Source organism: Syngnathoides biaculeatus, chromosome 18 (assembly GCF_019802595.1).
Source record: "Syngnathoides biaculeatus isolate LvHL_M chromosome 18, ASM1980259v1, whole genome shotgun sequence".
Classification (NCBI taxonomy): Eukaryota; Metazoa; Chordata; class Actinopteri; order Syngnathiformes; family Syngnathidae; genus Syngnathoides; species Syngnathoides biaculeatus.
The window spans coordinates 15,224,628-15,239,425 of NC_084657.1; the positions used below are offsets into that span (position 1 = coordinate 15,224,628).

Genomic DNA, 14,798 nt, shown 5'->3' on the forward strand with positions numbered 1-14,798 from the left:
TCGTTCGAAAACCGAGGCTTTTCTAATTTAACCGTTTGAATCTGTAACCCAAGATTGAAACTCAGACCCATGCATGAATTTCTAAATTGAAATCACAAGCCGTGCTTGTAACCCTAATTTTAAAAGCCTCATCCCGGGCTCGAAGCCCTGGCTAGAAATCGTAACTCGCAACCCCGACACGAGCTTGCAACCCGAATTGGGGAAAGCGCGGCTCCCAGGTGTGAACGCTGCGTGACGGCATGAATATGAAGCTGAGTGGAGTAAGAGCGTAAGAGTGAGTGTGAGGCGGCAAACACGCTCTGAAAACCTACAAAGAAAAAAGTGGGTCACTGACAAGCTAGAGAATGAAGGAGACTTTAGAGGGCCCCCCCACCCCACTCCTCCTTCTCTCACTTTTTCAGAGTGGGGTGTAAATAGACGAACGTGCTACCACATCTACGAGGAAGAAGACGTGACCCAATTACGGAAGCTGCCGCATTAAAAAAAAAAACAACAACAAATATATGATTAATTGCTTGTGGGGTTCAAAGTATGCTCGCATCATCACATCAAGACGCCACCAACTCCGAATCAAATCAAATACGCAACTGAAATAACTTGACGTAACATATTGCATTTTTCCATTTTTAAGCTTTTTATCATTCTTTAAATGTACTTTGAATGGTTATTTTTTGGAGGGGGGGCTTGGAACGGATTAGGCTATTTACATGTAAAATGCGCTTGTATTTATGAAAAATTTAGCTGAGATAAGCTCAGCACTCCCGCACCTCTTGTGAGGATAAGCGGCTCGGTACGGTATTCATGTTGTTTAAGGCTTTCAAATTTGGGTTTGAAACTTGGGATAGCATTGAAGCTAATGCGCACCGCGTAATAATTGCACATAACGACAGGTGCATTTGCGTACACGTTTCCTTTTGAGCAAGCAACACATTTGTGGAGTTTTTTGTTTTTTTTCCGTCTCGGCGTGTCTTCCCAAAGGAGCGTCGCCCCAGCGGCGGCGCGTGACACGATTTCTCATCCCGAGGAGGAAACCCCATTCACGTTTCTATCGCATCTTTTTGTGTCCATTGACGGGTTGTACGCCTCACGTCTGGGGGGGGACTCAAAAGGACGAGCCGCCATCTTGAGTGTGACTCATTCATGCTAAGAAGAGCCAAGAAAAATTAAAAAAACACATTTTTTCTACCATCCTTCTGGATGACTTTTTTTTTTTTGTGTGGGATCCCAGCGTTTGATGGCACCAAATTCATCCTGACTTTCAAGCCCGCTTCAAGGATGAACTTTTTCCGAGCGCAGTCTTCCTTTTTGGAATTTAAACCTTGTTAAATTTAAGGTTTCAAAATATGGTTTTGAACAACAATTAGGGTTTAAAATTGAGTTTCAATTCAGTTATAAAGTATAGTGTATATATTATATATAAAGTATAAAGTATTTAAAATCAAAGATTAGGGTTTAAAACTCAGGTTAAGGTTCCTAGTTGGGGTTTCAGTTTAAAAAGCTAAAACAAAAATATGCACGACGCCACACTGTGCTTTTGAATGGTGTCGGTGATTAATATTTTTCATCACAAACACGCACACACGTGCGCGCTCGCCTCCTGCGGACCTTCCAGGCTCCTGTGCTAAAATTAGTCTGCTCTATGTGAGTGGCGACATCTGCTGTGACGTAGCGTTGGGTCGCCATGGCGATGATGCTTCCACATCCTTCCCGATAATGCCTTAAGGAGACTTTGGCAGGGCGCCTTCATCCCGATGAAAATTGACATTTGGTAAGGATTCCGGTGCTACACACCCCCCCCCCCAAAAAAAATGGCTTCGGAGTTGTGGAATGTTTTGAAAATGTAACTCCCAAAGTTACACTTAGCAACATAACATTTGGCGACATGTCCATCATGAGGTGGCCCACAAAAAAAGTCGGCAGAAGCAACGCCTAAAAAGACACGGGAAATCGGCCATTTTTCTTCGAAGCTGTTACTTTTGAATCTGACTTTCTATCATTTTTGTTGGTGTTTCTGCGAGTAAGTGTCAACAAGCCATGCCTGAAGAGACTCGGGAGGTCTGGCAATGGACATTTCCGACCTGTCAGTCGCTCGTACAATAATAGCCAATCAGATAGCCGCATTGTCTCAACCTCTGGCTTGACACGCCCCTCTCACCATATTGTCCCACAAGCAATGCCGTTTGTCAGTAGCGTGCGCTTGGAAAAGTTCATGTTATGAAGAAAATGGTCGTCAGATGCGCTTGGGGAACGTGCAATTCTGATGAAAGATATCCGGCTAGGATTCATTTTCCAAAGCCTAAAACACAGTTGACGAAGTGTCTACGATGGATTAAGGTTACTGTTGGTAATACACTAAGACGTCATGGTTTGAAATCATGCATGGCAGGGAAGGTGCCCCTGCTTAAACCAGCACGTTAAGGCCCGGCTTAAGTTTGCCAATGACCATTTGGATGATACAGAGGAGTCATGGGAGAAAGTTTTGTGGTCAGATCAGACCAAAATGGAACTTTTTGGTCATAATTCCACTAACCATGTTTGGAGGAAGACAAATGACGAGTTCCATCCCAAGAACACCATCCCTACTGTGACGCATTGGGGTGGGAGAATCATGCTTTGGGGGTGTTTATCTGCACATGGGACAGGACGACTGCACTGTACTAAGGAGAGGATGACCGCAGCCATGTATTGTGAAATTTTGGGGAAAAAGCTCTTTCCTTCAGTCAGAGGACTGAAGATGGATCGTGGCCGGGTCATTGTCACGTTGAAAGACCCAAAACACAGAGCCAGGAAAACCAAGGAGTGGCTCCGTAAGAAGCACATCAAGGTTCTAGCGTGGCCTAGTCAGCCTCCAGACCTAAACCCAATAGAAAATCTTTGGAGGGAGCTGAAACTCCATGTCTCTTACCGAGAGCCCAGAAACCTGTCTGTGGGGAGGAGTGGGCCAAAATCCCTCCTGGAGTGTGTGCAAACCTGGTGAACAACTACAGGAAGCATTTGACCTCTGTAATTGCAAACAAAGGCTACTGTACCAAATATTAACATTGGTTTTCTCAAGTGTTCAAATACAATCACACAAATAAGTGGTTAAAAAAAAATCATACATTGTGATTTCTGCATTTTTGTTTTTAGATTATCTTTCTCACAGTGGACATGCACCTACGATGAGAATTTCAGACCTCTCCATGATTTCTTAGTGGGAGAACTTGCGATATAGCGGGGTGTTCAAATTCTTGTTTTCGTCACTGTAAAGACTACAATGATATTACTCGTGATCTTTCCAAGTAAAAAGTACTCACCCTGCTTTACATGCGCAGTACGATTCCACTATTTTATCCTGTCGGATTTCAATATGAAGTTTGTGAGGCATCAAACATTTTTTTGCATCGATCGCCGACGTTTCGCTGTAACTCTGACATTGCGTCCTGCTCCGTCCAAAAAAAAAAAAATCTTAATTCCGTGTACATATCCTTGCGTGAAATAGTTGAGACCTCTCTGTAGAACTCTCTTGGACATTTGGCAAAAAACATACCCCAATATTATCTGGAATACGCGATATAGAATCGACTTCAAACATGCGCCATTTTGGAAGCCTGTGGGACATGGCTAAGGGGGCAGAGCTTAAGATCGCCATCGGAAAGGTCCATTTTGTTTGAAGCAGACAATTTAGCCTCAATTTCCCATTCACCAAACCTTGAACCTTGTCAAATTCGACAGACGAGTGCCGCTAAACTGCGGAAAAAATATTTTTTGTCATTCCACGTGGGTCGGAATATGTTGGCCAAATGTCAAACGAGTCGAATAAGCCGCAAGGTCAGAGGCGAGCCAACGTCTGAAGGGAAGAAATTCATAGACTCCCCCTACTGGCAGAGACGTATGGGTGCAATAACAGCACTCCCTAAACGCCGCACTCGGGCATTAAAATTAATTACTCTCTGTGATGGATGTCAAAAGTTTTTGTTATTTCTCTGTTAAAGTAGAATGACATTTTTGTGCGTGTGTGTGATGTCAGCTGGCCTTTAAAAGCACTTAGAGCACTTTGTCACTCGGTGGGAAAGTGACTCAGCAGTGTAGTCAACGTGAGTGTGCAAGCAGGACATGCACACACACGTGCGTATTTATCAAGTGTGTGTGTGCGCAGAAGCATGTATCTTGTGGGTGTTACCTGATGTCAGGATTATGTGTCGTGGTCCATTAATTTCGATGTAAGCACTTCCCGGTTTTAAATGTCACCCTATGCCTCACTCAAACACACTGGCACGCGCGCGCGCGCACACACACACACACACACACACAAACACTGAGGGTGAGAGAAATGCAGAAGTTGTTTGTGTTATGAAATGTTCTTGCAGTATTGCTTTCATTGCTGGCTTTAAATATGTGCGGTCGGACGGCCAATGAGATGGTATCATAGATACTTCAATTCGGAACCGAGAACCTTTTGTTGATAAAGGCCCGTATTTTTGGATTAAAAATATGTCACGGCGCAAGAAGAAAAAAATGGAACGAAATGTTGTCACATTTTTTTTTTTTTCATAAATTAGCAAACTGCGTTAAATCTGGGCCTGTTTAATTGTTCGTTTTGTGAATGGGAACAGGTTAATTCTGTATGCTGCCACCTAGTGGAAGACCATGTCATTGTTCCGCCTGTCACTATTTGTCACTGGCGTAGATAGAAAATAATCACAAAGATGACACATTTGTTGTAAATTATTCAGTAATTCTTTGACCAATTAGAATTGATAATTTCCCTTAGTGGTAGTGAACCACGGGCTGACGGGGCAATCGTAGATTTGTTTTGTCATTTTTTATTTCATGTGATATTTTTCTCAATATTTTTCTAGTATTTATTTAATTTTAGTTTATTTGTTTTCCATATATTTTCTTTAATTTTGTACATTGATAATTTAAAAATATTAAAAATTTATTATAAAATATATTTATTTTTTTGTCAATTAAATTGATCTTGAATTGGTCTTATTTTGTATGTATTTTATTTGATATATTTCTATTCTACCCTGTGATTGGCTAGCCTATACTCGTGACGTATTTACTCCTACTAGGAAGACAGAAAACTGCGTTATGTAAAAAAAAAAAAAAAATTTGCCTGACAACATGATTTGAAGCGTTCATGTGCCGTACTACACCTTAGTCCTCGAAACAGTTTCCATATTTTTATTTTATTTTTTATTTTTTTATCCCCAGGTGTTTCGCACCGACTTCATCACGGCCATGAAGCTTCCCGACTCTGCGCAGCTGGGCTTGGATGACTTCTACGTGCTGTCGGACCCTTGGAGGCAAGAGTGGGAGAAAGGAGTCCAGGTGCCGGCCAACCTGGAGGCCATCCCGCAGCCCGCGGTCAGGTGAGAGGAACGCCATCAACGCAACATGCTGGTACACGCAAGGCTTTCACGTGTTTATGGCGAGTACTGTAATTCCCAGCATCCAGAGCGCACCTGGTTGTAAGCCTCACCGAGCACATTTGGAAAGGAAATACCATTTGGTACATACATAGGCCGCAGCTGTGTAATAGACGCAAGTTCCCACATTGAAACACAAGATATTTACAAAGAAAGACGGTACACAGAAAGAGTTTAACGCTAGCACTGTGCTAAAGCTAGTGCTAACGCTAACAGGGTTGGTTAAAATAAAACTTACCGGTAAATATCACTGAGACACGGCAGTAATGCACGCTAGCGCAGCGCTAACAAGGGCGGTAAAAGTCACTTCCTCGGCACATATCTTCCACCGGTCTCATTCTTACTTTTTCCGGGCCGAGTGCCCCCTTGCAGCCGTTAGGAAAAAATGGACAAATTAGCCGCATCAATGCATAAACCGCAGGGTTGAAAGCGTGTGAGAAAAAGTCGCGGCTTGTAGTCCATAAATTACGGTACTCAAACTCCACTGCCGTGTTCCGCCCACTTGCAATGATACAAAGTCAAATCCTTCGCAATTTAGTGTTTAGTATACGGTTCAGATTTGAGAGTAAAATCTGTGCGAGTTTGTGGCCTCTTCAGACCAAAATGGTTGATTTCCTGCCTTCCTCTGTCTGAGCAGGCACGCCATCTTGAGAGTACTGAAATTCCTGGCCTACAGAGTGTACAGAGTATAAGCCTCACCCAGCACATTTGTAAAGGAAATACCATTTGGTACATAAATACGCCGCAGCCGTGTAAAAGCCGCAAGTGCCCACATTGAAACACAAGATATTTCCATTGAAAGACGGTACACAGAAAGAGTTTAACGTTAGCGCCGTGCTAAAGCTATTGCTAACGCTAACGCCGCGCTAACACTAGTTAACGCTAACACGGCCGGTTAAAATAAAACAAATTAAACTTGCCGGTAAATATCACTGAGACATGCCAGTAACACAGCAGCAACACGCTAGCACAGCGCTAATGCTAGCGTAGCGCTAGCAGGGCTGGTAAAAGTGACTTCCTCGGCACATATATGTTTTATATATATATATATATTATATATATATATATATATATATATATATATATATTCCATTCTTACCTTTTCCACTCGACTCCCTTGCAACCGTTAGAAATCATGCACAAATTAGCCACATCACAAAATCATAAACCGCAGGGTTGAAAGTGTGTGAAAAAAGGCCGGAGATTACGGTAATCCTTAAAAAATGAAACTGGGTTCGGCGCCTTGTTGGTTTTTTTTTTTGTTTGTTTGTTTTTTTTTTTTTTAGAAATTGTTTAACGGTGAGTCACTAAAATGTCATCTTAAACCAAATTGGCAGACTTCACAAGTTTTTTTTTTAATGTGGCTACTTGTGATAAACAAGCCCACCAAATTTCATCTTGCTGCATGTAACGAGTTTCTGGGGATGAATTTTCCAAAAAGTGTTTGCGTTTTATTGCAAGACATCAAAGCTCACTAATATGGCCTCTCTGAATTAAAATCACAATGCTCCAATATCTTGGACTTTTTTTTTGTTGGTCTTATCATGAGGGACATTCCCAGAAAAAAATTCATGTTGTAAAGTGAAACTAGCTTTTGGGGCTGAACCCCCCCCCCCCAATATTAACATTTTATGGTGTATCGTAAAATTTTGCTTAAATGTTTCCATTTGAAATTTTTGTCTTCTTGAGCGATTTTTATTTTTTTTTTTCGTGCATTCGATCCCCAAGAATAAGAAGCAGGACAGGCCAAAAGATGACGAGATATCGGAGCGCTCGATCGTTTGCGGGGCGAATCCGGGAAGAGATAAACGTCTTGCCGAGTGTTTTACGCCGGCTAATGGGCTCACACACGCATACGCTCATAAACGCACGCGTTTAAGCAGATGGATTTGCACCCGAAGGCAGCGACGGAGAAGCAGATTGTCAAGAAAAAGACACCCGGTCGAGATAAGCGTGCGTGTGTGAATGAAGGCGAACGTTTGCGTATGTGATGACAGCTTCTAAAGGAGGATGCCCAGAACCCGCAAGCAGTACAGCGCGAATGGATGCAGACTCCGCATCACGCACGCTTTTCATCTTTCACTCTTGCGTTCGTCACGCTGGCGTCTCTCCTCCTTTTCCCCCGTGGAAATCGTCCCTTAACGGTGTCGCTGCCGTGAGCATGCCGTAGCAACAGGTGGCGCTGTCACCTCCAATTGTACGTGTAACGGAGCCAGTCAGGAGACAAAAGAAATCAAAATCCACTTTGTACATAATTTAAAATTTTTTTTGGGCGGTGAGAGTATAATTTGAAACATTTATTTACAAAATATTACCACTATATTCCTGTAAAATGCCCTCGTTTTACACGCATTACAAATTCCTTTTCTCAATGTAACCTTCCATTTTCTTAAAAAATTAACTTTTTCCACATAGCATTGGAAATGTAGTCATATTTATTACTTTTTTTAATGGGAATTCAAATATCTGAAAAACTCAACTCACAATTTTAGCGTTTTTTTATTAAAATCCCCAGGTATTTTATTGATGTTGATTTTATTCTTAGAATAAATGTTTTCATTCATTCATTTTTACTTTAATAACCATTTTATTCTCAAATCAGGATTTAATTATTGGAAGATTACAGCTCATTTAATTTTTTTTATTCCTAAAATAAAAAAAAATTTCATATCAAATTTATTTTCCTAAAATTGTGAATTTTATTCTTTTCTGACTTTGTTTCCCAATTAAAAATTGCATTTCATACTAGAATTTTTTTTTTTGTAAAACTGTCAAATCCCGAATTTAGTCTCATAAAATCAACAATTTAATCCTGTGATATTGCCATTTTTCCCTTATTACATTTCTTTTCTTAAAATAACCACTTTATACCTTGACTTTAAATTGAGTTTTTCTTTTTTTTTATTCTTAAAATTAAATTTTCTCATATCAAATTTATTTTCCTAAACCCTAACCCTCGTAAAATGACTCCCATGAATCACAGTCCATCCATGCATTTTCTTGGCCGCTTATCCTCACAACGGTCGCAGGGATTGCCCGAACCCATCCCAGCTGTCAACGGGCACACCCTTAACTGGTTGCCAGCCAATCACAGGGCACATGGAGACAAACGGCCGCACTCGCAATCACACCTAGGGGCAATTTAGAGTGCAGATTCTGGAAAATTCAATTTTTTTTTTCACATGGACTTCAAATTTGAAGTGTTAACAAGGATTCCAAGTACAGACTTCCTCTTGTTGCTCTTGACGTTGCAGTCAAGCTCGCTCTTTGCCTGCGATGCTTAACCCAGGAATGAAGAGTGAAAGAGGAAGACGAGTGTTTGGTGAAAGCCAGACGCGTCCGTTGCGCCTTCTTCGCCCCCCCCCTCCTTCTTTCTCTCCTCTCCAACAGTTTTTAGCGATGATGTCATTATTCATCGCAAGGGAGAGAAAAAAAAACGAGGAGGAGGAAAATATGTTTGCGCCTGAGGCTCGAATACAGTGAGAGCAATGAAGAGAGGAAAAAAAAGAAAAAAGGAAAAGCTTTGACATCGAGTCAAGCTTTCATTTGTTCTTGTTTTAACTTGTCAACCTTCCAAAATATACCGGTATAGGTTATTTCTTTATTTGTTTTTACAATTATGCTTTGCATATTTAGACAGAGGGGGAGAAAAAAGCACTAATGCGATTTTTTTTTTTTTTTTTTTTTTTTTTACCTTTTTAGGCGGTTGTTCGACCTAAAATGTAATTACAATTGTAAAATAATTTCACTTGTTTGACTTGTATTTAAATAGAAAAAATCTCATCTTTTTATTTTACGCCAATCGTGCTTTGACTTATGAGTTGACATTATTCCGCGACCACAATTGTAGCTCAAAACACTTGCATCTCAAATAAACTTTCCCCATTGACATTAATATAAAAGGTTTTAATCCATTCAAGCCACCCAAAAAAACATCAACAGAATTTTCATAACATTTTCCTTAATAAGAATAACTAAGTCTTTTTTTACTTGATAAAAACAGATCGTAAAACGTAATTAAGTACAATTCAACAATTTGTGCATCATGATAATTCAATGAGCGTTTTGCGCCTTTGTGTGTGCACTCCTGGGCCACCGGGGGCAGTGTAACGTAGACATATACTGTATACAGTGATGCCTCGGTTCTCGACCACAATCCGTTCCAGAAAACGGTTCGAGAAGTGATTTGTTTGAAAACTGAATCGATGTTTCCCATTACAATGATTGGAAAAAGAAATAATGTGTTCCAAGCCTAAGAAAATTCTTTTTAAAGCATTTTTTTAGCTTTTCCTGATATTAAACTACATAGTAGAAATACATGTGTAGTTTAACTACTTTATATAGTAAAATCATTTAAGAAATATTTTTATTTTTTGCTGAAAATATATGCTTTAGTAGTAGAGTATGCTAGGCATTGCCGTATCTGAAGCGACTCGGCCCCCATTCTTTTAAACTTGTTTCATTAACAAAAGTGCAGAATAACGTTAAACAAACAATAATGAGGGGAGTGGGGGGGGGCATTTCTTTGGAGCCATGATTGGGGGTTAATACGAGATGACAATGAGATGAGAAGAAAAACAACAGTCACTACCAGGACAAGTCTATGTTATACAGAATAACAAAAGTGTGTTAGTTCTGTTTTTTTTCGGGGCGTGTTCGAATAAACAATAACAAAACGCGTCAAGGCTGGGTTAGCTGCTTGCGCCGCGCGCATTATGTTATTTCCAGGTTTTTTCAGCGGTATGGGAATTCACAATAAAGCGCGTTGTGAGTCAGCTGGTCTGGCCGCGTGCAATATGTTATTTCCGGGTTTTGTCGGGGGCGTTCGAATGGTGATTTTCGTTCGAAAACGGAAGCAAAAAAAAATCTTGAAATATTCGTTCGAAAGATCCAGTAGTATTAGTTGTTCTTCACGAAGGATAAGGAATATATGGCAGTGAGTATTGTCACATGCTCTCTATTTTTGGTGCTACTGCTTGTTTAAATATTTGTTTCTCCTAAATCAAATTTTTTTGCTCACAATTCTCAACGAAGATTTAGTCCAGCGAGGGCTCGTATATTGAAAAACTTGCAAGGCCAAGTACTGCTGTCTTAATTTGTAAGTACGTTAAAATTTGTATTCACACAGTTTAAAGGTGAACTAATTTAAATATTGTGTTTGCTGACTTGTTGTCAGTATTCCAACCACTTGATTTTTTTTTTTTTTTGGGGGGGGGGCTATCATTTTTTTCCTCATTTTTATGAGCCCCAGTTGTATTTATTGATTACATTTTGTAAGATTTCGCCATTATTCAACCTCCATTTACCTTGCGTGCTGTAATTCCCTCTTCGGTTGCGTTATCGCTTCAATCAGTTGCGGTTGTGGTTGCAGGATGACGACATTCTTGTAAAATCGTCAGTCAAGTTAAAGGTCAGAAGAGAAGTTAACGCACCATAATTCAAAATGAAAGGGTAGAAATGAGTGATGATACCTTGTGGGACAGAATGCAGCTGCTGTCTTTTCCACAATCATTTGCTTATTTGCTCCGCAGCAACAGCGCATGGAAATCCCCCAAAGATGAAACTTTTTTTTTTCCGATCTTTATCACGTAGAAAAAAAAAAAGAGACCAAGCAGCGCAAAGCTTGCACGGTGGGTGTCAAACTCATACTTTCCACATCTCGTGTTTGCTTTGAGTCATAAACGGACCATTTTTAGGTCAATTATGTTTGGGCTGTTTGTTCAAAAAGAAAGAAAGAAAAAAAAAAAAACCAACTTTGATTTACTGGACAGAAAGTCTTTAAAGTTGCAGTGTGACGTTCTTGATGTTCCCGCAAGTGTAAGCAAAATCTCTTATCTGAACACATTTGACAAGCATGTTGTCTTTGTAATGCAGATTTTAAAAGTCATGGAAATACAAGGATATTATGATGAAAATGTAATTGTTGTGATAGCAAAATATATGTGTCATCTTAAGAGAAAACACATTTACAAGTATTGGTGGGATAGGTATCGATAGAATATGAATGGTTATTATTTGGGAGGTATGGTGGCTGCGTTGGCCTCACAGTTCTGAGGACCCGGGTTCAATCCCGGACCCGCCTGTGTGGCGTTTGTATGTTCTCCCCGTGCATGCGTGGGTTTTCTCCGGGCACTCCGGTTTCCTCCCACATCCCAAAAAACGTACATTTATTGGACACTCTAAATTGCCCCTAGGTGCAATTTGCCTATCTTCGTGTGCCCTGCGATTGACTGGCGACTATTTCAGGGTGTACCCCGCCCCCTGCCCGTCGACAGCCGGGATAGGCTCCAGCACTCTCCGCGACCCTTGTGAGGATAAGCAGCTAACAAAACGGATGGATGGAAAATTTGAAGATTATCACAGAAAAAAATGTGACTATTTACTTATAATATTGTGACAATATTTGCTCAATATTTCAACCCCGCAACCATCGTGAGGATAAGCAGCTTAGAAAATTGATGGATGGTTACAATCTGAGAATATATTCGTTAAAAAAAAGTACCGTATTTTCCGCACTATAAGGCGCACCTTAAAATCTTTTAATTTTCTCTAAAGTCGACGGTGCGCCTTATAATCAGGTGCGCCTTATATATGGGTCAACATTGAGCCTTGAGTGCAGCTCCGTCTAATGGATGCATCACGTAACCCCAGCCTCTACTGTAGCGTGTATTCTATGCGCCTTATAATGCGGTGCGCCTTATGTATGAAAAAAAAAAACGTTTTAAAATAAGCCTCTCATTGAAGGTGCGCCTTGTAATGTGGGGCGCCTTATAGTGTGGAAAATACGGTCGCTGTACCCGATTGGAGTGATAAACTTGTCACAATATTTTTCCAAGAAACAAATTTGTCATTTTACACAAAAGTGATGAAACTATCGATAAATAACGTCGAATCATGTAATACCCTTTATCTGTTCAGTATTAGTCATTGGCCACTTCCTGTTTTGACACAAAGGTTTTTTTTTCTGGGTTTTCCATCATATGATTTGGTTTTTGGCTTGCTGTGTAATCGCGTGCCCAAAGCTGAAGGCCATAAAACATCCCGGAGTTCACGGCCCGGGGCATCTTCCACTTGTGGTTTTTCCTTTCACTTTGAAGCAAGGAGGAAAGAATGCCGCACGTCGGGGGATGGCTAACATCTCCCCCCCCAAAAAAAAAGTTAGGGATGGATCGATCCCAGTTCGCACAACACCACAAAAGACATGAGATGCGGTGTATAAACACGTAGATCGGTCGCTACAAAAACCACAGGAACGGGGTCGTGAACCGGCGGAACTGCCTCGCTTTCTTCCCGACATCATTAAGGGGGGGGGGCATTCATTTATCAACTCAGGCAAGTCTTTCCCGAAAGGCAGGAACATGCTGACAAATAACTCACGGACAAAGGCAAGTCCAAAATGGATAAGTTAATGTGATGTTTTTATTAAAAAAAAAAAAAAGCTTGTACACAGTTTTATAAAATCATACAGCAATGACAAAATTAAATAGAATTAAACAGGGCAGCGCAACTGGTTAGCCTGTCAGCATCACAGTTCTGAGGACCGGGGTTCAAATCCCAGCCCGACCTGTCTGGAGTTATGACTGTGTAGTTTTTCTGCAAGTATGTCAATTTCCTCCCAAAAATGTGCATTTTTTTTTTTTTTGGTCAGTAGCATTTATAGATCAAAATGTTTATATTTAATTTAAAAAAATATGTAACATTTCAAATATAAAATAAAAAATGGATGGGTAGATGAATAAAAATGTGAGAGGAGGGGAGGTACTTTTACAATGAATTTTTTTTGACAGACGTTTGAATAATAGATATGTTAGATAATAGATAATAATAGAATATTAATAATAATGTCCGACTGGTGAGCACTTCTGTATTCACTCCTACTAGGAAGAGAGAAAACTGCGTTATGTAAAAAAAATTTGCCTGACGACTTGATTGAAGGGCGGCACGGTGGATCATCAGGAAAGTGTCGGTCTCACATTTCTGAGGACCCAGATTCGATCCCGGTTTCGCCTGCGTGGGTTTTCCTTGGGTGCTCCGGTTTCCTCCCACATCCCAAAAACATGCGACATTAATTGGACACTGTAAATTGTCCCAAGGTGTGCTTGTGGGCGGTTGTTGTCTGTCTCCATGTGCCCTGTGATTGGCTGGCAGCCAGTTCAGGGTGTACCCCGGCTCCTTGCCGTTGACAGCTGGGATAGGTTCTAGTACTCGCGCGACCCTCGTGAGGATAAGCGGCTAAGAAAATGGATGGATTAAAATTCATGGTAGAATTGCCTTATTTTCCTTGTGAGTTTATTCGGGAAAAGCGCATTCATTTATCAAGGTAGACGAGTCATTCCCGAAAAACCAGAGCACGGTGCCAAATGACCGCTGGGGAAGGACAGCTGATTAGGATTCATCAGCCTCTAAAACTTGGGACTCATCTCCACGTTATTTGAGTTTGGTTCTGTCTGACAAAAAAGGTGAATGGGTTTAGCTGGGAGTCTGACTCACTCCTTGGAAGCCAGCACGGTCCACAGATCCAGCTTCGCTTGTCATTCTGTTGAGGTCGGCCAGCCGGCCGGCGCGCTCCAACTGGCTGGTTTGATTGGTTGGATGTCGTCCAATGGGAGAAGGGCAATGTCTTCTGCCCCGGGATGAGGATTCGTGGTCGTCCTTTTAACGGCAGGCGAGTAGAGGATCTTCGATGGGATTAATGAAGCGGTCTTTGACCTGCTTGCATCTCCAAATATTTTCAGGAATTTTAGAGATGTTTGACATTTTAGTAAATCATGCAGATACTTCTGAGTGTCGGTGGTCAACTCAAATAATTCAGGGTGCACTTTATGGACTGATTGGATGGGTGGCTGGATCAGTAGGTGTAGGTTTCAGACTCGGGTCGGATCCTGGACTGTTTGAATGAGTAGGTGGCCCGTCAATAACTGCTGAGTGTTTTGGTGGATGCGTGGACGTTAGATTGATTAGATGAGTGACAGCAGGACTTGTGATTGATCTGTGGGGTCAATATGAGTTGGATGAATCGTAGAATAGTTGGATAAATTGGTGGACAGACAGACAGATGGGTGGATTAATGGACAGATGGATGGATAGGACAGGTAGATTGGTGAATGTTTGCTTCGATGGATGAAATTGATTCATCCTGCACAGATGGGATAATAGGACGGATGGATTGATTGGTGGGTGTACGAGTTGGATGGAAGGCTTGATGAGCGGTTAAATGGATCGGTCGTTGAGAGAAATGGAATAAAATTGATGTGTTAATCGTTCTGTATTTTGGGGTTGAAGAAGAATGGAGGAAAAGTGTGCTAGTCCCCATTTTTAGAGAACAAAGGCGATGTTCAGAACTGCGGAAACTACAGCGGAATAAAGATGATGAGCCACACA

The 14,798-nt window shown here is 41.1% G+C and overlaps 1 protein-coding gene across 4 annotated transcripts in view; it reads left to right on the plus strand.

Moving 5' to 3' along the window:
• The window catches only part of jade2 (jade family PHD finger 2), a 63,512-nt gene that overhangs the window by 14,618 nt on the left and 34,096 nt on the right, over window positions 1-14,798 (plus strand). For all 4 annotated transcript variants that reach the window (XM_061804048.1, XM_061804051.1, XM_061804050.1 and 1 more), the window contains one exon: window positions 5,203-5,360. In XM_061804048.1, the coding sequence (XP_061660032.1) occupies window positions 5,203-5,360 (158 nt within the window). The remainder of the gene's footprint in view (window positions 1-5,202; window positions 5,361-14,798) is intronic.